Below are 27,084 nucleotides of genomic sequence, written 5' to 3'. Positions count from 1 at the left end.
AAGCAGGAAGATCTCAAGTTCATGGCCAGCCTGGGCACCTTAATGAGACTATCTAAAAATACAAAGTGAGAAAAGGGTCGAGGATGTAGCTCGGTGGGTAGAGCACTGCCCAGCATGCATGAAGACCCAGGTCCAAGTGCCAGTATGAAAATAGTGGGATAAAGCTGTTTATAGCAGCACTGTCCTTAGTGGATAAAACACTGTTCATCCACACAATGAAACACAGCAACAAAAAATGCATGGCATCCTGATATATAGGATGTATGTATAATTTGAGGGAATCTGAAACATGGATGCTAAGTCAAAGCAGTCAGCTGTGGGCTGGCTGAGGAGATGGCTTAGTAGGTCAGTGTCCTCAGATCCTGGGGATCCAAGGATCTCTTCTAGATCCTCGGGTACCTAGCAGACACACAGTGCACAAACATGAATGAAAGCAAAACACTCATACATAAAAATAAATAAAATAAAAAATGCTTTAAAAAAATAAGATGGAGAAAATGTACAGTGGCACATTTGTTTAATTTCAGCACGGAGGGTAGAGGCAGGTGGATTTCTGTGAGTTCAAGGCCAGCCTGGTCTACCTACTTAGTGAGTTCCAGATCAACCAGAGTACACAAGGCCCTGTCTCAAAACAAAAAACAAAGATGGAGACCTGACAGTGACCTCTGGCCTCTACATGTACATGCACCGTGAGTCTTCTTCTCCCTCCTTCCCTTGCCCCATGACAGCACAAGAAAACAACAAAAAAGAAGCCAGCTACTGTATGACTGCATTTATGGGAAATACCCAGGAAGTCTGCAGGCAGGAACGGCCAAGGAACTGTCTAGGTTGGGAGCTGGGGCCAGTGTGGATGGGCGTGATGGATCTCACTGGTGTGATGGAAATGTTTTAAAAATGGGTTTAGGGTGATGTTTGCACAACTTGGGGAAATTTACTGAAAGTCCTTGAATTATACACTTAGAAAAAAACTGCATAAAAAGAACCAAGTTTCCACAAAGCCAGCTTATTTACTTAAGGCAGCTCTTGCCTTGCTTGCAAGGAGGATTAATCATCTCCGTTTAATAATCCTGAGTAGCTCAGAGCAGGTTCAGGGCTAAGATCTATTTCAGAGCTTCAGCTTGCAGGACAGAAGGCTCCAATTACACCGTCTGTTACAGGCTGTGTGCATCTTTATTAAACCACAGCTATTTGACAAAGTAGCAGCAGGAAGTTAAACAGACCCCGCATGTCAATTAAAAGGAAACTGGGTAAGAGCCCTAAATGGAACTACAAGCTCCGGCAAGTTCCCTTCAAAGGTCCTCAAGAGCACAGTGCCTGGCCTCTGGGAAGGAAGGTGGGGGAGAGCTGCAGCCGGTGCTGCTGGAGTAGGGGATTCCTGAAGCAGAATCCATTTCCTGGAGGCAGCGAGGAGGAAATGAGGGCTGTCCCATAGAGAACCAGGGTCCTCTACAAGAGCAGCAGGTGCTCTAACCACTGAGCCAACTTCCCAACTCCATGGAATTCTTCTTTGTGTAAGATTAAGACTCCCTAAATGAAGACAGAGAGCCAGGTGTGGTGGCTCAGCCTGTAATTCTGGCCAGGCAAAAGGACAACCAGGGGTTCAGGGCCAGCCTGGGCTTCGGAGTGAGACAAGCTCAGAGGAGAAATAAAGGAGTAGGAGGGAGGGAGAGAACAAAAGCCCCATTTAGAATGTGTCTCATGAGAAAGGAGAATCATGGTAGAATTAGTAAGACCTGTTGCTCGTTGGAAGTTTATCAAGACAATCCATTCCTTACAGATCTGGGGTAGGAGGCTGCAAGGGTTAGAAAACATTGCTGAGAAAATATGACAAGGGAAAGGGCAAGGAGGAGGAGGAAGGGGGGGAGAAAGGAGGAGAGTGGGCCCAAACAGCAGCAGATGGAAGCTCTCAGAACCTGTAGCCTTTCTTCTCTAGACTCAAAATTACCTCAAAACAAAAAGCCAAAAACCCAAGAAATGACAATGGAGATATTGTGCCTTCATGAACATCAGCATAAAAACAACCAAGAAACACTGGACAGTGCTTCCAAACCAGAGTCAACTGAATGCCTTCTAAGCTCCCAAACCAGAGAAGGAGAAAGTCTGGAACATCCAGGGAATGTGCCTTTAGAGTGGCTTTCCTACCCAACCTCCCACCACCATCTCCGACTGCTCCAGGAACCCAGGGCTCCCTCCCCTGGCCAGCAGGGCCTCCTAAGCAAGGCCACTAGCACGTTCTGTGGAGAGGCACGCCGTCCTGAACTGTTGCCCCAGGGACTACTGGACAGAACATCACTTGACTGCTGGCCACAGACCCAGCTCTCCCATGAAGATGCCTGGAGCATGAGTGCCACCTTTCCTCCAGGGAGGCTAGCCTGCACTTTCTAGAAGGCTCCTTGAGGCTGCAGCACTGGCATCTCCCAGAAGAGCTTAGGGTCCCGGGACTGTCCTAATCCACTTGATAGCTGAGATGTATGTGGAGGTTACTGGCTCATGAGTGTGACTTTTCCAAACCATCCCAAAACACTTTTCACAACTGACTGTGATGGGATTCACCTTTGACTTCACCAGGCCCTTTTGGCATCAGGGTGGCAGGGTTTCCCATGTCACTGTGCCACAGCTTAGGGACCCAGTGCCTGTCAGCTGGCCTGATCAAGGCCAGGGTCTGCTCCATGTGCTGGGTTTTCTTGATTCTAAGCAAACCCTGATGGTTTACAGGGCAGTCTTGGGGCCTCTACCCTCCCTGCCCACATGTGCCAGTGGGTCCTGCAGAGACTGATTACAGCCGGACTGGCTTCAGCTCTCTCCTCTTAGTGGGTGAAGTCTTTGGAGACTTAAGAAGCATTAATTATGTCAAATGCCTGTCCAGGCTGGGTGCGTGCTGAGGTAGGTGCACTGGAAAGCAATAATCTACTGTGTCATGAAGAAATTAAAGAAAGACCTTTCCTTAAATGAAAGCATTTGGGTTCCAGGAACCCAAGTACTTTTTCAATCCTCAGCCTTTGACATCTATAACCGTTTGTGTTCAAGTTTAAGGGCTGGAGGAGGAACTACTGTTTTTGCCAGGCTGATGGCAAAAAACTCAGTACAGGATCTGCCAAATGACTGAGTGGGCAGAGAATAATGGGTGCTCTGTGAGCATGACACCCCTCTTCTGACTCAAACATCCAATTAAAGATGAAGATCAGGAGAACATGCAGAGGGGCCTGTGCCTTGTGTTCTTAAAGTTAAGTCATCATGGAGGATTTGTCAGTGGTTTTGGACTTTCTCACCAGAGCACAAGAGAAGGGATGGCATCAATAAACCAGACTGTTAAAACAAAAGGACGGAACTTGAGGTGCAGAACGTAGGAGCTGCCCCATGCAAATGGTTTTCATTTAGTTTTCCTTTTCTTGTTTTGTTTGTTTTTTTGAGACAGGGTTTCTCTGTGTAGCTTTGCGCCTTTCCTGGATCTTGCTCTGTAGACCAGGCTGGCCTCGAACTCACAGAGATCCACCTGGCTCTGCCTCCCGAGTGCTGGGATTAAAGGTGTGTGCCACCACTGCCCTAGTTTTCCTTTTCTTTAAAAAAATTTCCCTTTATTTTTATTTTATATGTATGGGTGTTTTGCCAGTGTGTATGTCCTTGTACCACAGGCATGTCTGGTGCCCATAGAGGCCAGAAGCAGGTGTTGGATCCCCTGGGAATGAAGTTACAGCTGATTATGAGCTCTCAGGAGAGTACTAGGAATTGAACCTGGGTCTTCTGGAAGAGTAGCTGAGCCATCCCTCCAGCCTAGCATTTAGCTTTCTAAACACATAAAACAAGTTCCCCCCTAATTCATTTCTTGGGCGTCTAAGTTTAATTCTAATGGACACTGCCCTTTTCTGCTACTGAGATGTGGCTTTGCTCCTCGACAGCATCTTTCTCTCTAGCCCAAGCTGGCCTCAGACTCGCACCCCTCCTACCTCAGCCTCTAGAGTGCTGGGTTATAATAGACAGGCAGAGCACAACACCACCTTCTATTTTACAGCCTAGTCTGGCTGAAATGTCACCAGAGTGGACTGAAATGAGAGTCAGTTTGAGCTGCCTTGGGAGAAGACAGAGATTTAAGTGATGGAACTGAAGACATTTTGGATAAAGATCAGTAAAGAGCAACAGAGATGGAACACATGTGAGAACCAAGGCTTGAGGGCCCAAAGGTGGCACATACTTATAATTCTAGCATTCTGGAGGCAGAGACAAGAAGATCACGGGTTCAAGGCCAATGCCATAAAAATGGGAGCTTAAAATGGGAGACATAGTTTAAGGGATTGATTTCCATTCCTCCGAGTCACCAGAGCTTAGGACCCCTATGCCTAGTGGCTTGGCTAGAGGCCTCTGCTAGCCTTATTAATAAACACAGCAGGGAAACAGAAGTGCCTTGTCCTTATGCGTTTGAAGAAGCCTGGGTACCAAATGGCTTACTATATTAGATAGCTTGTTTTAAGTGGTGGGTTTCCTAGGGAAGGGCAGCTACCATTATGTCTGGGAATTACAGCAGATTTCCAAACAGGCAGGCATGGTAGGGACAACAGGGCATCAGAAATACCCAAGGAGCATCCCATAGATATGCTGAGTCCCGATTCTGTTTCCTGGAATTGATCCAGGGTAGAGTGCCCAGACTACTCTGAGAAGGTCTAGACAGCTAACATGGTGGCAATGTACTGTCTGCCAGCAAGAGAGACAAATGCAGTGACTGTGGCAGAGTCCTCACGGGGAACATGAGCTGGAATGTGAGATGGACATTACAGGTGGGTCTCCATAGGGTGTGGACACTGACTCTGCATAGAAATTGCTCATCCAGGGATGGATACTCATGTTCATGGTGCCACAGAAAATGAAAGGGCACCCATGTGGGGAGGGTGGCTAGGGAGATGGTTCAGTAATAAAGTGCTTCCTATACAAACATTACGACCTGGATTCTGATCTCCAATATCCACATAAAAAGTTGGTGGTGTGGCCATCACTGGTAACACCAGCACTAGGGGGTGGAAACAGGCAGTCCCAGGGACTGGCTAGCTAGCCAGTGTAACCCAATCTCAACAAGAAACCTTGTTTCAAATAGTAAGGTGGAGAGTAGAGCTGGGGAGATGAATCAGCCAGTAAAAGTGCTGTGGGACAATCTAATGGCTGACTCCTAAAGTTGTCCTCTGACCTCTGCACATGCACAGTGGCTCGTGTACCTCCCTGGCTTCAACAAGATTCTGAGCTGGTCTAAGTATGACACTTTCCCCTTTCCAACCTCTTGAGATTCATGTTAGATGGTGACATCCATTGAAATTCACCAAGGCCCCACCAAACACAACAGGGCCACAAATTTGACCTGCACTTTGTAAGGCTGTTCGTTAGAAGGGCTGGTGGCAAGGGGCTGCAGAAACAAAAAGGCACATTTCACAACATTTAAAAACAGATTAGAGAATGGGAGGGGAGATGGGAGGGAAACTGTGGTTGGGATGTAAAACAAACATGACAAAACAAAACAAACAAACATTGAAGAAGAAGAAGAAGAAGAAGAAGAAGAAGAAGAAGAAGAAGAAGAAGAAGAAGAAGAAGAAGAAGAAGAAGAAAGACAAAAGGCACTACAAGCCAATAAACCCATCATCTCACCATCCTAAGGACTGCCAGATCAGGGCAGACCTTGCTTTACGGAAATGATTATTACCCAGGCTTCATTAAGGACAGTGGACAGTGTCCCTCCCTCCCACTTCTTGGGAGAATCATCTTTAACCTCCCCACAAGGATGAAGCCCTGTTTCCTCCTGGTGTTCTGACCTACAGTTTCCTTCTCATGGAGCTGAGAAACACAGGCTGAAGCAGGGCCCTACTACAGGCTCCTCAACTCCTGCACTCACTGGGGAGAGCCCAATGGGAATTCTGAAGGAGGGATCCTGAGGTGGTGGTGGACATACCCCACACAGCCAGGCAATGGTGGCTTCAATGACAGGCAACAGAGCTGGAGGGCACAGGCTCTACCCACTCCCTGCTGAATTGGTGAAAGGAGGTGGGCCTTTCACACAGCATATTACAGCTAGTCAAAGAGAGCTAACCTGAAGCCTGCTTACCTAGATGCTACACGGACTTCATAAAACATGCTTCTGCAGGGTCTGAGTTTTACAGTCTGTTCTTAAAATGTCTCATGGCTTTTATGATTATAAAAATAATATGTTTTCAGCACAATTAAAAATAAATATAATTTAGAGACTGATGAGATGTCTGAGTGAGTAAGGTAAAGGTACTTGCCACCAAGTCTGATGACCTGAGTTTGATTCCCCAGACCAGCATAGGAGAGCACTGAGTTCCATAAATTGTCCTCTGGCCACTACATGCACTCTGCAGTACATGAACACATACACACAAACAATAAATAAATACAATAAAAATAATTTAGAGCTGAGTATAGCAGTGCACATCTATATTCCCAGCTCATTCAGCGACCAAGGCAGGAAAATCATTCGAGCCCCAGAGAGCTGGAGATCAGCCTGGGCAACTGGCTATTATTGTGTCAGCAGTTAACTCAGAGTGTGTACCATTTTGTGGCTGTAGGCATACAAAACAAAAATGGGAATGGAGGTGGTCTGGCCACACTAGGCTTTACTCATCTATGCCCCAGGCATGTGTGCCTCTCTTCAGTGACAGGTCAGACAGATGTATTGTGCTTCCTCACTTGCAGGACCAAGGGCTTCCTGCCACATCAGCACTCAGAGTACTCAGCTTTCCTGGCCCTTACACAGCGCTCAAGAGGTCAGAGCTCTAGTCTGGCTACCCGGCTCCTAGTGAGTGTTTGGGTTACTTCCTTTCTGTTTGCTTTTCCTTTGATAAACAACACAACTCACCTCCTCACACAAGGCTTTGCATAGTCAGCCACTGCTTCCCTTTCAAGTCTTACCACTGTCAATTAGACAGACAGAGAAAGCACAAAAAAGTACAACTGACAAAAATGGCACTCACAGGGCCAGGGGAGGTGCTGTACCTTCAATCCCAGCATTCCAGAGGCACAGGCCAGCCAGGGCTACATAGTGAGAACTTGTCTAAACAAACTATCAAGTGAGACGTGACTGGAACCCCAGTTCAGCCCCATAAAACCCCCACTTCATTAAAAAGTAACCTATGCTGACACTGGGGATATTTCTTATTACTTCTGTGTAGCTGTGTGTGTCTGTGTGGAGGCCAGAGGATGATCATGTTCACTTATTCATTTAGATTCTTTACTTATATTATCACCCATAGGCTGCTGGTCCCGGGACACTGTCTACATCCCCAGCACTGAGATTATAAGCATGTGTGTATGTGTGCCTTTATCACACCTAGTTTTACATTGTCCCACAGTGTAGTTGAATTTGGAGTACAGTCAAGTTGTACTATATGAAGTTTAGACTGGGGGCTCAGGTGGGCAAAGTGCTTGTCTGGTAAGCCCTGACACCCAACACCACTGGTTGTAGTGGGGGCACACTTGAAATCCCATCATTTAGGATGCAGGAGGATCAAGAAGTCAAGGGTAGCCTGGACTACATGAGACTGTCTCAAAACAAAAACAAAAACAAAAACAAAAGGGAAGCCATGGGAAACACATTTGAAATGTATGAATGTATGTGTGGTTAAGCACTGGATCATTTGTGGAATTCAATGCACAGTGACCTATCACAAATAAAAACCTTTAGCTCCAGCTCCCACTTTACTTCCAACGAGCATCTGGGTTGTTTGTGACTATTAAATAATGCCACTGTGAATCCTCTAGGGGGCACATATCCTCACTTCAGTAACTACACAATCTGTTCTCTAGACTGGGTGCACTGGTTTGCCTTCCTGTCAGCAGCAGTGTTGAGAGCTCTGACCATGTCATATCCCTGCTGCATTTCAGAATCAGATGTCTCAGTGCCTGAAGGTCCAGCAGGTCCATGTTTGAGGCTTTACCTCATTACCCCAGTAAGCTGTTTGTCTCTTGCAGATACAGTGAGAAGTTCCTGAAATGGCCTGGGCACTTGCACCAGAGCTTACAGTTGCAAACAATCTCACTTCTATGGCTAGTGGTGCCTCTGAAGGCACAGAGGGCTTGATTTAATGGTACTTAAGTTACTAATCTTTCCCTCGTGGACTTGCATGTTTGTTTGACACAGGGTCTTATATAGCCTAGGCTGACCTCCAACTTTTTATGCAGGTGAGGCTAGTCTTGAACTCCTGATTCTGCTGTGTCTACCTCTTGATCGCTGGGATTATAAGTGTGCAATACTATGCCTGTCTGGACTAGCCTTTTGAAAGTCTTCCAGCCCAGCTGTTGTGGCATACACCTACAATCCTAGCACCCAGAAGACTACCAAGAGTTAGTTACAGGCTAGCCTGGGCTATTGAGCAGGATTCTATCTCAAAATGAAGGGGAGAGGCGGGGTGTGTGTGTGTGTGTGTTAGATAAGGGAACTCCTCCTGCAAGGCCTATGGTTCTGCTCTTCATATTTCAGTTTCTGATATGTTTGGAACTGGATGAGGTCACTGAGATAACACAGTTCTGTTTATCTCCATTTCCATCCATACCCCTGCTGCCTTGGTTATTAAAGATATTTAAAAATCCATCTTTGATAAAGAACCAGGTGCCAAGTTATTCTAGATTTTGTGGGCTACAAATAGTTTTCTCTACTACATATTATTTTTCTTAGCTGGGGGAAGGCATAGTAAAATAAGCCACATGACATTTATCCTTCAGGCTGTAGTTTGCTGGTCTTTGTGATAGACTGGTCCACCTTTGTGTGTCTGTGTTGTTGAGGATAGAATCTAGGGTTCTGTGTGCTAGGCAGGGCTCTACTACTAAGGTGCACATCACTGTAACCCCAATTCTGCCATTCACTTTAGTCTTCTTTAAAAATAACTTGCTGGGTGTGGTATGCATGTCTATAATCTGTGCTTTTAGGAAGCAGAGGCAGGTGGATCTCTTTGAGTCTGAGGCAAGATCCTGTATCAACACCCCCTCCTAAACAAACAGGCAAACAAGAATAGCAGCAACAACAAAACCCCCTGACCTCAGAAAATGCACATGAAACAATGAGAAATGCAAATGAGAAAAAGAAACTAAAGCTGGAGACTCACTTGCATGCAGACTTCAAAACCCACTACAGAGTCTAATCCCAAGTGTAGACCTGCATGAGATGGGCGCACAGACCAGTGGAGCGGAACCAAGTATCTCAAAGCAAGCCTAACTTCTGTGGCCAACTGCTTTTTGACAATGGGAAGGAACAGCCAGTTGTTAACACCCTGTGTTAGAGATACAGTCCATGCACACGAAACAAGCCTGACCTCACTGCAACAAAACCAACACACATGCATCAATACCCTAAGGCAGGATAGCCCAGTCTCAGAGGAGAGCCTTGGCAAGACGTCAAGAGGAAGGACAAAAGAACTAACGGATAAACCCATTATCACTCTTCCCAGGCCTCAGACTTCAAGGTGGAATCCCTGTCCTCTCCAGGAGCTCAGTCTTGCATCCTTTCCTCAAGCCTCCTGTCATACTTTGACTGTCTCTAGTCTGTCTCCAGTTTCACCAAACAGGCTGGAAGTCTCCTCCCCCAGACTCACCTGTACTCTCTGAAGCTTTGGGCAAGTGTCAGCCTGCTACCTCTCCCAAGTTATAGCTGCCCCAAGGTGAATTTTTTTTTTTTTTTTTTGAGCTGAGGATCGAACCCAGGGCCTTGTGCTTGCTAGGGAAGCGCTCTACCACTGAGCTAAATCCCCAACCCCTCAAGGTAAATTTTTATTCATTCATTCTATCTGTCTGCCTGCCTGCCCCAAGGCTGGCTCATTTATCCATCCATCCATCCATCCATTTACTGTTTTTTGCTGAGACAGGGTTTCTCTCTGCAGCTTTGGAGCCTGGTCTGGAACTCACTCTGCAGACCAGGCTGGCCTTGAACTCAGAGATCTGCCTGTCTCTGCCTCCCTAGTGCTGGGACTAAAGGCGTGTGCTATCACTGCCCAGCCCCTCCAAGGCTTTTTAAAATGTCACTTTCAACAGTGTTCAATTTTAGTTTGAGGCTAGTCTGGTCTACATAGTGAGATCTCACCTAAAACCAAGAAGGTTCTTTAGTTCCCCCTGAAGCTGTTTGCTACCATTTCTTTTTGTAAACACAGGAAGCTCAGCTGTGCCACTATGCCTGGGAAGGGCATCCATCCAGAACATCTTTTTGGTATCCAAGACCTTGTGTCCCTGTGGGACATTATAGGGGAGTCTCTGATCAGATTCCCCAAGGCTGACAATGTGAAACTGTCACACCCTACTTTTAGGAGATATGTTCTTCTACAGTTTAGCCTGGACTTGAACTTAAAATCCTTCTGTCTCAGTGTCCCAGGAGTGTAAGAAATAATCTACAGGCAGGCACTACCATACCTGGCTCTATTCCCTTTCAAGACCTCAGCTCAGGGGGCGATTCAGACTCTAAATGTCTCAGGAAAAGCAGCCAGCTGCCAGGACTACCATCTCCTCGGAGCTCATCTCTTGTATAAGTACCATACATATGTCTGGAGACCAGAGGACAACTTTTGAGATTTGGTTCTCTCTTGTACCACATGGTTCCCAGGGGATCATACTCAGTGCCTCAGGCTTGGTGGCAAGTGCCTTTACCCACTGAGCTATTTTGCTGGTCCTCATAAATTAGTTTTAACCTTTTGTCTAGCATTTAAGATTATTTTCAGGTCTTTGAATAGCCATCTCACTTTAACCAGAAGCCAGAAACCTTCCAATGATCATTTCAGGATGAATCCCCTGGGTGATGAAATTACTGTCACAGGGTAGAACATGCTGTTTTCACTCTAAACAGCAGAATGCCATCACTCTATATGTCTATCCCTTGTTTTGACAGTAACTATTTCTTCAATCCCTCAGTCTGTAGTTCTATTGTGTAAGATTGCTATAGGGCTGGGGATGTGGGTCAGCGGCAGAGCCTGGCATGCCTTCCCCAGCACTGCAATAAAAAGATTAAGAAGTGAGTAAAGTCACTACCTAGATAATTGACAATAAGTTCTTAAAAAAACAACACTTACTAATTTTGTGTAAGAATGTGGGCATGCACATGCCATGGCATGTATGTGAAGGCCGGGGACAGCTACTGAGAGCTGGTACTCTCCTTCTACCATGCTGATTCCGGGGGATCCAACAGAGGCTGTCAAGCTTTGCAGAAGCACCTTCACCTGCTGAGCCATCTTGCTGGCTCTCCAGCACTAAATTTTATCACTATTGCTTTATTTTCTGTTTACACTACAGACAGTAAAGCTGGGACTTTATTTCTTCTTTGAGTTTATTTTATATGGGGAGAGGGGGAGCTGTCACTTATTGGTTCAGAAGAGCTTCTTCCTGTAGCTTGCAGCTGTTTTCTCAATCTCTTAACAGATAAAAAACACCGGTTTGAAAGAATCTTATGTACTTCCGGCTGGCTCCTGAAATCTAGATTCTGCTGCCTGTCTCCCAAGTGCTGGGATTCTGCTGGCCACTCGAATGAGCCACACCGTCAGGCCCCAAGGCACCTTTCGTGTGTTGTATGGTGCATGCATGCCTGAAATAGGATGCACACATCTGTGTGTGCCCACTCAGTGGCCAGAACAGGAGGCTGGGTGTCCTCTTCACTGTTCTTATCCTTATCACCTCGAGACAGGGTCTCTCACCGAACTGGAAACGTGCTGGCTGACTGGTTTTCAGGATCCACTTGTCTCTGCTCCCCAATACTGGGTTTACAGGCATTCACGGCCATGCCTGGCTTTCCTGAAGGTACTGGGGACTTGAATTCTGGTCTTCATGTTTACAGAGTGAACGTTTGTATCTATTGAGCCGTCTCTCCAGCCCCTCAAAGGACCTTTTTATATGTTGTACTTAGTGGTGGGTTCCCAGAAGTTTCCACACTTGTGTTGCATGTGGTCAGTGAAATGCAGGGAACAGTGTGCATGAGAGCAGGAGCAGCTGGAGGCACAGAAGAGCTCACAACCCAGCGTTCTGGAGCCTTGTCCTCAGGAGAGCCACCTAAGAGCACACAGTTACAAGTCCTACCCTCCAGTATAGGCCGGGGACCCAAATGAGCTGAAGCCACCAGAGCTGCTAGTTCCCATGCTCTGGGACAGGACATTCGCTGGCTTTGTCCCACCAGGACTGGATGGTCTCCAGATGCAGGGTTTAGTGAGTTTTTTAAGTCCCAACGGGAACAGTACATTTTGAAAGCCAAGCTTCTGAGCTGGGTATGGTGATGCACCTGTAATCGTCCACTCAGGAAAGGCTACCACAGGTGAGCTAGGGATCTTCTCTAGCCATCATCTCATCTCACCCAGGTGACCCTTGCCTTTATTTTGAGTGAAGCTACCAAAACAGTCCTATTAAAATACAACTGCTATCCCACTCCTCTGCTATGGCCAAGTCTTTCCAGGGCCTGTTGTGTGCTTCACAACGGCTGTCTGCCTGGACTTGACACTTTCCACTACACCATCTAAGGCTCCATCTTACCTGCCTCCCTTCTGCACTCTGAACACCCCTCCCCGTGGCCTCTGCTACCTTTTGACCTTTCTGGTAAGCTGCTCTAGTTAGGGATAGAGGTTAGAGGCTGATGGGGCACCATGGCTCCACTGCCGTCGGATCCCTGACCTGGGGCAGTCAGTGGGCAGAGACAGAGGCTGGGCAAACATGCTCAGTGACCTAAAGAGTAAGAACAAGCACTTAGTCCCGCAGCTGCTCCAACCAGAGTAAGAGTCTGCTCACTGTCTCTTCCCACGTATGACACAGTCAGCTTCCCTAGGAGCAGGGCTCTTGGCTGCTACAATTTTCCAGCTCTCATAAGAACACCGGATCCACAGTGGCTCCTCTGTAAGCATTTATAGGATCAGAGGATTCAAGAGATGAACAAGACTTCAAGTACACCTGTCTTGACCTCCATCAGCCCGTGAAACACTGCAGAGACTACATTAGACACACAGTAAAATGACTCAGCACAGCCCAACCGTGACCTATGTAGTATGGGCTCCACAGGTCACACTGATTCCCAGGCCTCAGATTAGACAGGAAAGGCCCCACAGGAACTCTGGCTGCTGTTGCCAGGCACCTCCTCCATTGCAGCCTGCCCTTTCTCCTCAGTGACGATTTGCCAGCTGAGAAATTGTGTTTGGCCAATCGCCTTTCCGGTAGGTCCAGGCCATGTGACTTTCAAGGGTTGCTGTTGGACAGGGCTTCTGGGAAGCTACCAGAAGAGCACAGGGTGGATGCCTGTCCATGTCTCCTGTCTGTCTGGAGTGCAGTGTCATGGTTATGCCTGAAGGCCAAGCTTGAGTCTTACTCCTGTTCTGGGACAGCAATCAGCTTGAATGCAACAGCACAGGCCCCAGGAAGACTCAGTCATACTGGAAGCAGGGCTATGTGGATTCTGCACAGCAACATTCTCTGAAATGTTCGACTGCTTCAACACACAAGAAACACTAAGGCCCCAGGCTATGCTCACCAGCTCTCCAGGCTTCTCTCCTCTAGTCCACAGCCTGAACTATACATAGTATATCTTAAAGGAAATCAAGTCTGTGGGCTATCTCCACAGCAGAAGAAAAAGCAAGACCCCTCCTCCAGGGTAATGGTGACCACTGGATGGTCAAAACACCAGACTAACAGCCCATAGGGAGCTTGTCATTTGTCATGGAAATGCTGCTGCTGCTTTACAAGTTTTCCATGAGTGCCGAACTGTGAGTCACCACCAGGTCAGTCACAGCTCTTTCCAATGCACACATAGCAGTGAGCAGGGAAGACACTTTGTTCCTGTGGCCTCAAAACCATTACAGAAGGAGCTACAAATTTCCTTTTCTTCCTTAGACTGGCTGTTATGAACCCTTGCTGTTCTCCTAGAGGACCTGGGTTTGGCTCCTACACCCACACTGGGCAGTTCACAACTGGATTTCCAGTTCCAGGAAATCCAATATGGCCTGTGAGGACACCTGCATACATATGGTGCATTATTCACATACTCATGTCATAAAATAATAAATAAATCTTTAAAAATTTGGAGAAAAGCACTTTTGTCTATTTATCCACTCATTTATCTATCTATCTATCTATCTATCTATCTATCTATCTATCTATCTATCTATTTTGCGTATGATGTGTTTGTATACAGTGTGAGTGTGAGCACCTGTGTGCCATGATGTATGTCTGGTCTCACCTTCTAACTTGTTTTGAGACATCTCTTGTTCACTGATGTGTACTCCAGGCCAGCCAGCCACTGGGTTTTGGGGATCCTTCTGTCTGTCTCCCATCTTACTGGAGTGCTGGGATTCCTGAGGTGTACTACCATGCCTGCTTTATGTGGCTTCTGGGGACTCGAACTCAGGTTCTCTCTCACACTTGCTTGGCAAATGCTTTATCCACCATCCCTCCCTAGCCCTGGAGAAACACATTTTGAGAGTCAATTAAAATAGTATGGAGCTGCTTGGTGTGGAGTTATGCCTGTAACCCCAGCTTGGGGAGTGGCTGGAAGAGAAATACTACCGGTTAGAGGTAGCCTGGAGGGAGGAAGAGGGACACAGGGAGGGACAAGCCAGCTGGCACACTCACATCATTCAGCTGGGGATCCTATGACTTTCGAGAGCAGGCTGCCATTAGTGCTTAGCACTGCTCCCCATGCTGTGGCTCTGCTGTCAGCTTCCCACTGCTGAGTCTTAAGGCATGTATTCACTACACAACCATACTCTTGCTTGCATCTGAAATTCAGCTGAGAGCCAGGTGAGGTACTGTAGGCATGTCATCCCCTCACTCAGGAAGAGGACCATGAGCTTGGTGCCGGGCAACTTAGCAAGGCAGTCTCAAAATAGAAGACCAAAGGGAAGCTAGGGCTGTGGTTCAAGGGCAGAGTGTTTAGAGTGCTTGCCTAGCATATGCAAAGCCCTGGAGTTCCAGCCCTAGCATTGAAAACAGACACATAGACACACAGACACAGACACACATGTGGTTGACAGCAGCTGACCCCCTATGAATGGAGTTCCTTACTCACATCTTCCAACCAACAGTGCAGACCTTCCAAGAATGCACGAACCTGGCCACTCTGAAATAAGAACTGACAGGAGTGACTCCCACAAAGAAGGTAGCAGGAAGTGCCTGAGAAGAGGACAGAGAGAACAGGCTTCTTTGCATGCAGCATGTCCACCTTGGTGAGGCCTCCCCAGCTTCTGACACAAGTGACTGCCTGACTGGAACGGTCATGGAGATGTCCAAAGACACAGACAGATGCACAAACTCCTGAGCTAACTGTCCTGTCCTGGGAGAGTGAAAAGATCCACCTAACTCTAGAGACAAGTCAGCTGTCATTTCTTTGACTACCATGACTGCCAGGGCACACTCTAAATAACAGCTGGCAAATGCTGTACCTAGTCACCTTCCCTCTCAGGATGCTTTGGGAAAGCACAGTAAGGAGCATGTCAGTTATCCTGCTGAAAGCACAGGGCACGCCACAGCCGATTTCAACAACACTGTGGTTGACACAAATCAAAGACACAAGTGGAAGTGTTGAAACTGCTGCAGCAGGTGCAGCTCTCCCAGCCTCTGATGCAGAGTGGCAGCCATCTCTGCCTCCCTTCACGTCCAACACCTCAGAGGGGTCTCCTGGCCTGCAGACGAGTCCTCATTGTTTAGTGTGGTCTCCACGGTCACAGCAAAAGCCTTGCTCCACTCTGCATAGTGTGCAGACTGGGGGACCACTCCACCACAGCAGAAGGCCACCCCAACCCCCATCAGTGTAAGTCTAGAGATGTAATTGGTGGTCGCACCTGTCAGACGGTCCTGCTGACACCATGTAGTGTCACAGAAGCCAAGCCAGAACAAGCCAGCACTGTGGAGTGAGAGACAGAACTGGGAATAGTCCAGATGCGGGCCATTCTCCTGTGTTATTCTCCAGCCTTCGAGCTGTCAGCTCCTAGCCAATACAGTCTTCTTGGGGATAGAGCCAGCTGGAGCTGGGCCCTGCTTTCATGCCAATGGGTGTGTGGCCCTTACAATCTTGCTGGGCCTCAGCACCACCCCACCCCCATGCCACCCCCATCTCCACCATGTCCTGATACATTATACCTATCTTTACCAAAAGTCTCTGAGACAACCCTGACTTAATCCTGTCAGATGATAGACTTGGCCACCTTTGCCCTGTATGCCTCACATGGCCCGTGTGATCCTTGATTATATTTCTCATCACACATTATTGAACATATTGGCTTATGTGTTTGTCTTATTACCTCTCTGAGAAACTAGGACTTGCCAGTGTGTGTCAGGCATGCACCCTCCACAGGGGGCTGGGTTGTGCAAATGTATAAGATCACACTCAGAGCAGAGGTTAGCTACCAGAGATGACTGCTAACTCATTCTAACTAGCTAATGCCTCGAAGCGCATGGGTTAATAGAAAGCAAGGTTAATAGAAAGCATGACACTACCCATGCCCTAAGTGGAAAGCATGGTGGTCTTCAAAAATCCTAAATCCATTTTATATAAAAGAGGGCAGGTCATAGGCTTGGGGGATAGCTCAATATGTAAGAGCACTTGCTGTGCAAGCAAGAGGACCCGAGTTAAACCCCCAGCACACTTGCAAAAAGCTTAAAAAAGCCAGTGTGGCGTACACCCCTGCAATGCCAGCACTGTGAGTGGCAGAAACAGGAGGATGGGGCTTGAGGCCACCAGCCCAGTTCCAGGTTCAGTGAGACACCCTATGTCAAGGAAAACAGGTAGAGAGTAACAGAGCTGGACACATGCCATTCTTCTTTGGCCTGCATGGGCGCATACATTCACACACTGTACACACTTGCCACATACACAGGACAGGTAAGATCACATCCATAGGCATTATACTTATGACAAAGTCTTCTGTTGAGTGTCTTGTTATACCTTCCTTCCTTTACTGTGCTTTATTTTTAAAAGATTTAAAAATCCCCTGATGTGTGTGTGTGTGTGTGTGTGTGTGTGTGTATGTATGTGTGTGTGTGTACATGGCAAGCCTTGGCTTGCATGTGGTCAGAGAACAATGTTCAGAAGTTGGTTCTTTCCTTCCAACATGTAGGACCCAGGAATGGCACCCTGGCTGAGCCCGCTTGCCGGCCTCCTTCACTGTGCTGTAAGAGCTGAGATGCCTCAGTCACGAGGCACAGGCGCATTCAGACAGTGGACGGTGGTGTGCATGTGGAGCCGGGGACTGAGACAAGCGATGCTGACGACTCATATTTGGAGAGGGAAGATCCTAGGCCTCCCTCTCCTCAGAGGAGAAAGCTGTCCCGGGATGGTCACCAGACCTAGCCCTTTTCTTCTTCCATGTGGAAAGACACCTGAGATGGTAAGGAACAAGGAAGCTGCAGCCCAGCTGACACAGCTCTCTGAGCAGCAGAGAGGAAAACAGCCCTAAACACAAATGGCCGGACGTGGCCTAGAAGGCTTCTGACACCGAGAGCTTCAGGGGAGAGCCAGGCACAGAGCACGGTGCTCTGCAAGTGCAGCCCAAATCCCTGGGTGGCTCAGCACCATTGGTCGGCTGCTTTCCTCAAAGCAAACTACAGAAAGTACCAAGTCTAGGGATGAAACACCACCTGGCCTAGAGTTCACTTTGTCTTTGGAATCACACAGGTAACCTGGAGCTGCAGCTGAAGTGGACGATGGACAGATGATGACAGAGACATGACTGCTGTCCCCTCACCAGGGGCAGGGACACCCTGGCTCTAAGTCATGTTATTTCTGGACTGCAAGCTGCAGGAATGAACATATTTTTGGTCTACCTGCTGCGTCCCTAGCACCCGGCTCAGTGCCCAGCACTGGACTCAGGTATCCAGCATACATGGATATGCATTCAATACTGAATGAGTACACAAATACAGGGAAATAAAAATAAGCCAACAGAAACCTAAAGCCCCAATTTCTCACTAACTACCAAGAAGACGTGGCCTTGGCCACCCTACCACCTTTCTGTGCTTATGTCCATGCCTGAAACAACACAAGGCTGACTTCCTAGGCCAAGGATAGCCCAGTACTGCACCCAGTGGGGCAAGGCAGGCAACATCTAACCAGAGAACTCTACATGAACTTCCTAGATAGAGATCTTATCAAGCAGCCACTGGAAATAAACTCTGGATGTTGGCACCTCCTTCCCTAGCAAGCCCTCCACAACTCAAGTCATTAATTTCCATGACAACTTCAGGCCTGAACCCCCGTCCCTGGCACAGGACTTGATGGGGAAAGGGCCAACAAGCAGTTACACACCGAAGAGTAACTTCTACTCAATTCCTAGTCCTTGTTTACATCCCCACCCCGTGAAAAAGTTTTCCCTAAGGCAACAGCATCATCTATTTTTCATTCTTTCTCCTTAGCTGTTCAAGTTAACTTGAGGAAGCGTGTGCAAATGGAAAGGGCCAGTGAGAGCATCATCTTTACCTGGCTTGGTGTGTGTACCTGTAGGCTGAGGCAGGAGGATTTGTGAGGTTTTTGGTTGGATAGTGAGACTTTGCCTCAAAGGGGAGAAAAATGCTGTCATTATGCTCTCTAGATGGATTTTTAAAATTAAGTGTGTAAAGGTGATGGCATGGCCAGAAGATAGCTCACTGGATGAAGTAAGCACTTTCCACACTAACGTGAGGACCTGAGCTCTGGTTTCCAGAACCTATGTAAATGCTGCACAGGTGACCCAATGGCAATCCTCTGAAAGGTAGAGACAGGGGACCCTAGGAATAAGCTGGCTAGCTAGGTTAGTCAGACCAGTGAGCTCTGGGTTCAAGTGAGAGGCCATGCCTCAATAAATAAGGTGGAGATGGAGAACAATCAAGGAAGATGAAGATGCCAAGTTCTGGCCTCCATGTGTGTATACATACACACACATGCACAAACACACAGGATGAAGAAAAAGAGGATACATTCACAGTCTCATAGTGTCACCCAGGATATGTATGAGGAAGGAATATAGAGAAATAGTAACTTTCTAGAAGAGAAAGGCCATCAGACAGGGCTGTAACCAAATAACTGAACAAACTGGTGTCACATGCCTCCTGACATGGTGTCTGAGCACAATGCCACTTCTGTGGCTTTCCTGCCAAAAAATATATTCTTCTTCTTTTAAAAAGATTCACTTTAAAGCCTGGCAGTGGTGGTGCACACCTTTAATCCCAGCACTTGGGAGGCAGAGGTAAGAGGATCTCTGTGAGTTCGAGGCTAGCCTGGGCTACAGAGTGAGTTCCACGACAGCCAGGGCTACACAGAGAAACCCTGTCTCAAAAAGCCAAAAAAAAAAAAAAAAAAAAAAGATTCACTTTATTTACTTACACGTGTGTGAATCTATCTGTGAACACATGCACACACAGATGCTGGTATGTGTGCCTATGCATGCACAGAGGCCAGAAGAGGGCAGCAGATCCCTCAGAGGTAGGTACAGGTGTTTGCAGGATGCTGAGATCGGAACTCCAGTTCTCACAATTACTCAGCAAAGACTCTTAACTGCTGAGCCACCTCTCCTGTTGCCCACCTCACCCTCTTTTTAAAAACCCAGGCTGCTCTTAAACTCACAATCCTCTTGCCTGAGTCTCCCCAGTGTTGGGGAATATTATTTTAAAGTGTGTTACTTTTGCTTATGTTGCATTTGTTGAACTCTGTGAAGCTGTGTTTCTGTGCCTGTGTAAAATACCTGATGGTCTAATAAAGAGCTGAACGGCCAATAGTGAGGCAGGAGAGAGAAATAGGCAGGGCTGCCTAGCAGGCAGAGAATATATAGAAGGAGAAATCTGGGTAAGAGAGGAATCTAGGAGCCAGAGAAGGAAGAGGACTCCAGGGGCCAGCCACCCAGCTACACAGCCAGCCACAGAGTAAGATTTACAGAAGTAAGAAGGAAAAGCCCAGAGGCAAAAGGTAGATGGGCTAAGTTAAGTTAAGGAAAGCTGGCTAGAAACTAAGCCAAGCTAAGGCCAGGTATTCATAAGTAGGAATAAGCCTCTGTATATGATTTATTTGGGATCTGGATGGAGCCCCCCCCCCCCAAAAGAAAAAGAACAAAAACACCCAACAGCACTGGGATGACAGGACTGTGCTACCATGCCCACCCTTCATCACCTCATTCTAGTAATGAGGAGACACTGGACACACCAGGGGCATTCTACAAAGTAATTGGCCAGTGGTCTGCAGGTGTCTAGGTCATAATAGACAGGGAAGATGGAAGAGACCAAGGGGACAGAAAGCTTCACACAATGGCATCCAGGGCTGGCTTTGGCACTGACATGAAGGTGTTGGTTTTGACCGCTGTGCCTTGGCTGTGGGAATCGTTACCAGAGGGACTAAACTGAAAGGAATGTGTGAAAGGACTGTTAGCTGAACCTGTCAGGTGAACGAGAAAGTACAGCTCAAAGAGAAAGAGATGGCTAAAGAAAGACACAAGCAGGTAGCACACATGAACTCAAGGCAACTTCAATTAAACCCTAATGAGATGGGCTAAACCCGGGTCTGTCAACAGTAAACACCAGCCTGTGTGGGACAATGGGATCCCTGTCTATCGCCAGAAGCAGCACACCAGTGCAACTGCTACTCTGGAAAGAGTCTGACGTCAGTCACTGTGTCTATCTGGAGATAAATACGTCTTGTGACCTGGTGATTACATCCTAAGATTGATATCCTAGAGCCACCCTTGAGCATGTACACCTGGAGACAGATAAGGAAGGTCACAGCAGTCTCTGTGAGACAAAACACAGAAACGACACAGAAAGACACCTATGAGAAGCAATAGTCTTTGAGTTTGCATAACGGAACAGTAGATAGCAGTGAAAAGAAACCATGGAGAGTAATATGAATGGGGGAAAAAAGCAAGTTACAAAAGAAAATATGCCCTATGAAACCCCTCACACAAAGTCTGAAAACTGTTGAAAGCTCAAGACCATAATGTTTAAAGGTAAGAAACTATTACAATAACATCACAAAAGAATGCTAGGGACAAAGAAGGTAGAATAGGATCCTGTGTACCCGGGGCAAAGACACAAGAAGGATGTTGAGGTCCTGACATACCAGGACCATAGCAGTCAGTCACACATCTCCTGGTTTCTGGACAGAACACCACTTTTCTCTGAAAACTGACAGGTTTGCAGGATTGCCGGAAGAAAACCCCAAAGCAAAATACCCTGCATTTTCTGGCTGCAGGCTATGTCCTTAGCAGCCAAAATGGCTACAACGATTAGCCTTTCTGAGACTTATAGATCCTTCAGTGGGGAGAACACACCTGCAGAGACCTACTTGCAGAGGTCACACAGCTACAAAGGGCACCAGAGAACGCCGAGACCTGTGGCTGCTGCCACCTCCTCGGAGGGAAAGCTGTTTTAAGGGTACTGCTTTCCTATGTACCCTATGTGGCAAGGTAGCTTGAATGCCAGTCTGGACTATGGTAAGAACCCTTTGCTCTTTGTGCCAAGAGAAGTGTGCTCTCTCTGGAAGCACTGAGATGGCCAGGCCTCTGCTACGTGTTTTTCTAATATTGGGGTTTGTAGCAAGTTCTAGTTCACTCCTGTTAATACATTTACCCTATTTGATGGTCATTCTACAAAACTTAGGCTGTCCTTGAGCTCGAAATCTCTTGCCCCAGCATTCTGAATGAGTATGGGGATGATAGGGCTCGGTTTGAAAGGAAATTCTAGGGGCAGAATTGTCACATAGAGGCTGAAGGCTCCCTCACCAGTTGGAATTCGCTCCTGCGGCTGAAGGCTTCCTTGATCCCGGAGTCCCTCCAGAGTGCGCTCAGGGCTGGCACGTAGAGCTGGAAGGTGGCAGGCTCCACAGGCAGCCCTGCCTTGTTCTCGAAGGCCATCAGAAACATCCCGTGCTTCTCGTTCTCAGAGTGCTGCCAGGGAATGCCGAGCTTGTCACGTGCGTCCACAAGCACCCTCGAGCCCTGGAAGGAGGTGAGAAGGGAAAGGAAGTTTACTTGTGTGCTCTGAGCCCACTGTGGAGATCTTTAGCACTGGCTCCTCGTTTGTCTGGGCATGAGTGTCTCGATTCCCAGGACCACATCTAGTCATCTGGGAGGAAAGCCTCAACTGGGGAACTGCCTGATCAAAGTGGTCTGTGGGGGATTGTCTTGACTATTTATTAATCAGTGCAGGAGGGCCCAGGCCACTGTGGGCAGCACCACCCTGGGCAGGTGGTCCTGGTCTACATGAGAAAGTTAGCTGAATGAGCCAGAGAGGGAACCAACCAGCAAGCCATGTCCCTTCATAGTTTGTGCTTCAAGTTCCTGCCCTGACTTGCTCGATGATGAACTGTGACCCCGTGTAGGATGAAATGAACCCTTTCTTCCCCGGATTGCTTTTGGTCAGTGTTTTGCCACAGTAGTGGAGAGGAAACTAAATCAGCAGCCTATATCTCCGGTTGGAGGTTCATGTGCAGTGTCTCCTTTCCTTCTGGGAAGACACTGGGATAGGGCTGCCACACTGTCAACTAGGACTGTCCTACCAAGATACAACTGCTTGTCCCAACTCAAAACAGGCAGGAAGTCGTGCACACAAGGCATTGAGCAACCCTGAGAGACAGGAAGACTGAGCTGACATGAGCTGAGCGGGCCTCTGGCAAGAGCTGAAGCTCCAGATGTACTGCTCCCCTGCTGCTGGCAGAAACTGCTTTCTATTCTTTCACTTGTTTCCTCAGTGTTAAAAATACAGCAAGTGCTTCTCTGCCCTTCCCTCCCCTTGCAGACAGGGTCAAGGGGATGGAGAAGGAGCCGAAATAAAACAGTGCTAGGGACGCCTGGCCTGGAAAAACTCCATGGCAGTGGAGGCTCCTGGTCACCCTCTCAGATCACTGCTTCAAGACTGGCCAGGCAGAGCCTGTGAGGTCTGCAGTGAGCGCCTGAAGGCATTCAGTCCTCTCTGAATAGTTAGTTCTGGGTAGAGGAGTGCAGACGTCAAGGAGGCAACATAGGAAAGACCTCCCAGTTCAGGGCGGTCTGCCTGCCAGTCTACATATCATCAGCTCCACGACTTCCCATGTGGTATTTCATCCTTTTCTCATTGTTTTATGTGTGTGGTGTACGTGCATGTGCAAGTGGGTGCACACGGCTGTGCTCACATGTGGGAGCCAGACGGGGATATCTGGCATCCTGTTCTGTTGCTCTCCACCTTATTCCTTTATCAAAATAAACCTGGAGGAAGGCTGGCAGTCAGTAAGCCCCAGAATCCTCCTGTCTCCATCCTAACAGGTCCACATGATCATGCCCAGTTTTTATGTAGGTGCAGGGGATTCAAACTTAGGTCTTCACACAAGCACCACAAGAGCTCTTACCCACCAAGCCAACTCTCCAGATCTACCCATTTATCTACCATCTATCTATCTGTCTGTCTATCTATCTACCTACCTACCTACCTACCTACCATCTATCTATCTATCTGTCTATCTATGAGGCGAGGACTCATGCAGTACAGGCTGGCTTTGAACTGTGATCCTCCTACCTCCATATCCTGAGTGCTGGGATGATAGGTGTGCACTACCCTATCCCATATACTCACCCTTTTAAAAAAAATAAATAGCAACCTTATTGTGATATAATATATATGCTGCCTAATTTGCCCATGTAAAGTATATGGCTCCATGGTTTTCGTTGTCCCTTATCCTAACATACATCCCCCTAATCAAAGGCGGCCTTTATAGTTCAACTGCAGCCTTCCACTCTTGCCTCAACCCTCTGAGGCACTGTAGTGACCGTCAGTCTTCCCTGCAGTCTAATTGACAGGAATACCTGGCAGAGGTGTTGCCCCTTGGAGTCGGGGTGATCACACTCATATCACACTCACATCGTTCACTCAACAATGGGAGAAAACATTTGCCAAACACACAGCTGACAATGGAATTGTGCTTAGAATTAATTTATAAAGAACACTCAAACCTGGGGTGGTGAGATAGCTCAGCTAGTGAAGATGCTTACTGCCAAACCTGACAACCCGAATTCAATCCTCTAGACCCACACACGATGGAAAGAATCATCTCCCTCAAGTTGTCTTTTAACACACACACACACACACACAGAGAGAGAGAGAGAGAGAGAGAGAGAGAGAGAGAGAGAGAGAGAGAGAGAGAAAGAGAGACCAAAATACTCAAACTCAAGTTTCTAGCCTAGTTAGCAAATGGGTGAAGGGCATCAAGGGATTCCTTCCAGCAGAGAGCAGGCATAGCCAGGGAATCAACAGGTGAGGGGAGGTCCACATTCATATGCCCATGATGGTCACAGACTGGGAAAGCAGAGCAAGGCCTTGGCTGAGGACACACCCATTTACACACAGGGAAGATCCAGTATTGGGTGAGGGTGAGGGTACTGGGAGAATCAGAAGCATTTCAGAAAACTAAATGTATTAGACAGCCCAGGGATCTTCCTCTCAAGCATTCATCCCAGAGAAACCAAAACCTGTTCACAGAACTCTTCACAAGAATGTGCATACGGTATGGATGGTAGAATGTTCACACCATGGAATACTAACTACTCAGTAATAAAAAGGAATGGGCAGTGACAGGGTGTGGCTCAGCAGCTGAGTGTTTGCTTAGCATGCAGAAGGCCTGTGTTCCATCCTTGGTACTGCAGGTGAAAAAAGCAATGGGTTTAGCTCTGGAACCAACGGCCAGAGCAACCTGGAAGGATTTCATGTACGTTACTCTAACTGAAGAGTGCCAGCCTGAAAATACCACTTTACACAACAGTTTATATACTAGTCTCTTCCCCCTCTTGGATCCCCTATATGATGTTCTTGAAATGATAATGTAAAGATGGACAGCATACGGTGGTTGTGGAGGTTGATGATGGGAGCAGAGGATGATGACTACAAAGGACAGCGCAGGATCTCTGTGATCCTGACTGTGACGGTTATGCACACTGTACCCATGTCCATTTCCTGCTTCTGCTATTGTACTATAATTATGTGTGTCACAACAGTGGAGAATGCTGGCTGACACTGCTCAGACTAGCTTGGCAACCTCCTGCAACCTATCATTATTTCAGATAAAAAGGCTTCAGAAAGTTCACTAGCAACCAGAGCAGTTTATGTTCCAATGATGGAGTAGGGGATGGAAACTAGAGAAGTCAGAGGGAAGAGCAGGAAAAGGCAAGGCTCCTGAGGTTCAGAAGCCCCTAACAGGAGCTGGGTCTTCAGCAGATATTGAGTGTGACCACGGGGACTCACTTGGGGCCAGTGTCTGACCAAGCCCTCCATTCTCCTGCCTCACTGCCCTTTGGGGCCTTCCTACCTCCTGCTTTCTCGTACCACACTGTCTTGTCTCTGCCTTCCCCCAAAGACAAAATCCTAAAGGTTGTGAATAAAAAAACAGATCATTCCTACTCTGTACATTACATACAACAAAACTTAACCTAAGTGTGCACAGAGTCCCATTTGTTGAAACCAGGAGGAGGACTCTGTCCTGCTAGGCAGTGGCAGCCTAAGCCTGGCAAAGATAGCTGGGACAGGATTTCAGCCTCCACATGGGCTGGACTTTGTTATCTGGCTTTGTTGTTTTGTTTTCTGAGACAGGGTCTTATGACATAGCCCAAGACGGACTTGAACTCTCAGAGATTCTCTTGCCTCTACCTCCGGTGTCTGCTACAAGGTATTTATTTAAAAAAAAAAAAAAAAATTATTTATTTATTATGTATACAGAAGAGGGCACCAGATCTCATTACAGATGGTTGTGAGCCACCATGTGGGTGCTGGGAATTGAACTCAGGACCTCTGGAAGAGCAATCGGTGCTCTTAACCTCTGAGCCATCTCTCCAGCCCACAAGGTATTTTTTCAGGTTTTATTTATTTATTTGTTTGTTTGTTTATTTGGTTTTTCAAGACAGGGTTTCTCTGTGTAGCTTTCCGCCTTTCCTGGATCTCGCTCTGTAGACCAGGCTGGTCTCGAACTCACAAAGACCCACCTGGCTCTGCCTCCCGAGTGCTGGGATTAAAGGCATGTGCCACCACTGCCCGGGTTAGGTGTTATTTTCATATAATAAAGAATTTAGCTTCAAAGGGGTGTGACTCTACTCAATGAAATCTACGATCAAAGTCAGGTTGTAATGGCAGACACTTGTTAGCACTTGGGAAGCTGAGGCAAGAAGATTAAGTTCAAGGACAGCCCATGCAACTTAGGGGTAAATCCTGTCTCAAGAAATAAATTTACGAACACAGAAGAGATGGATTATCCTCAAGAACAATCACTTTTAGGTAGCAGAAGCAAAGTGTGCCCATAGTAACTCACATCTCAACAGATCACTTACTAAGACTGTTCCTAGCACCAGGAGCCAGGCCCGCCTCAGTGCTGACAGGGACATGGGTGGGCTTAAAAGGTGCTTGCAGAGGCCTATGAGATGGCCCAGCTGGTAAGAGTACTTGCCACCAAGCCTGAAGACCTGAGTTGGATCCCTGGGATCCACATAGTAGAAGAGAGAAATGACTCCTGCAAGTTGTCCTGTGACTACCACATGTGTGCTGCGGTACAAATATTTGAGTAAGCGAGAGTGCACACACATAATTAAAAAACAAAAACAAAAACAAAAGAACCGAGAGTTACCAGTACCTTAAAAGCAAGATACTAGCTTGGGTGTAGTGGTACAAGTTTTCCAGAATTTGGAAGGCAGAGGCAGTAAGATCGAGTTAAGGCCAACCTTGGCTACAAAGCAAGATTCTAGCTTCCAAAAGCCCAATGGGGCACATGGATGTGGGGGTTGGGCTGCACAGCATAACACTATGACAATGTCTCCTACCCTCTTTTTAAGTAAAAGACCAATTTCATAAACGAGAAAGCAAAGAAACCCCTCAGACCCCAATACACCTAAAGAAGGGAAAAAGGAAAGGAGGCAGAAGTCATCAGACTGGAGTTCCCAGGAACTGTTCCTGCACACTGAATCTGCTGACAACCGTACATTTCAGTCAGTTGTGAAAACATAAATAAGGTCGTAAGCAGTTTGATGACTTCATCCCAGAACAACAGAGCACTTTAAACTGTTCAAAGGGCATCTTTAAGACAACTTATAAATTTAGCCATTTAAATGTTTAGTTGAAAACAGGGCCTCTGTCTGCTGGAGATATGGATTTTGGAGTGTTTTGGCTTTACTCTCTTTAGATGAG

At 47.3% G+C, this 27,084-nt stretch overlaps 1 protein-coding gene across 1 annotated transcript in view; it reads right to left on the bottom strand.

Annotated features, from left to right (window-relative positions):
* The window catches only part of Gna12 (G protein subunit alpha 12), an 82,038-nt gene that overhangs the window by 15,561 nt on the left and 39,393 nt on the right, over window positions 1–27,084 (bottom strand). The window contains exon 2 of the mRNA XM_036172341.1: window positions 21,672–21,887. Within this exon, the coding sequence (XP_036028234.1) occupies window positions 21,672–21,887 (216 nt within the window). The remainder of the gene's footprint in view (window positions 1–21,671; window positions 21,888–27,084) is intronic.

The sequence above is a fragment of the Onychomys torridus genome, chromosome 22 (assembly GCF_903995425.1).
Source record: "Onychomys torridus chromosome 22, mOncTor1.1, whole genome shotgun sequence".
Lineage (NCBI taxonomy): Eukaryota > Metazoa > Chordata > Mammalia > Rodentia > Cricetidae > Onychomys > Onychomys torridus.
The sequence above is the reverse complement of the archived record's forward strand: the minus strand, read 5'-3'. Positions and strand labels throughout refer to the sequence as shown.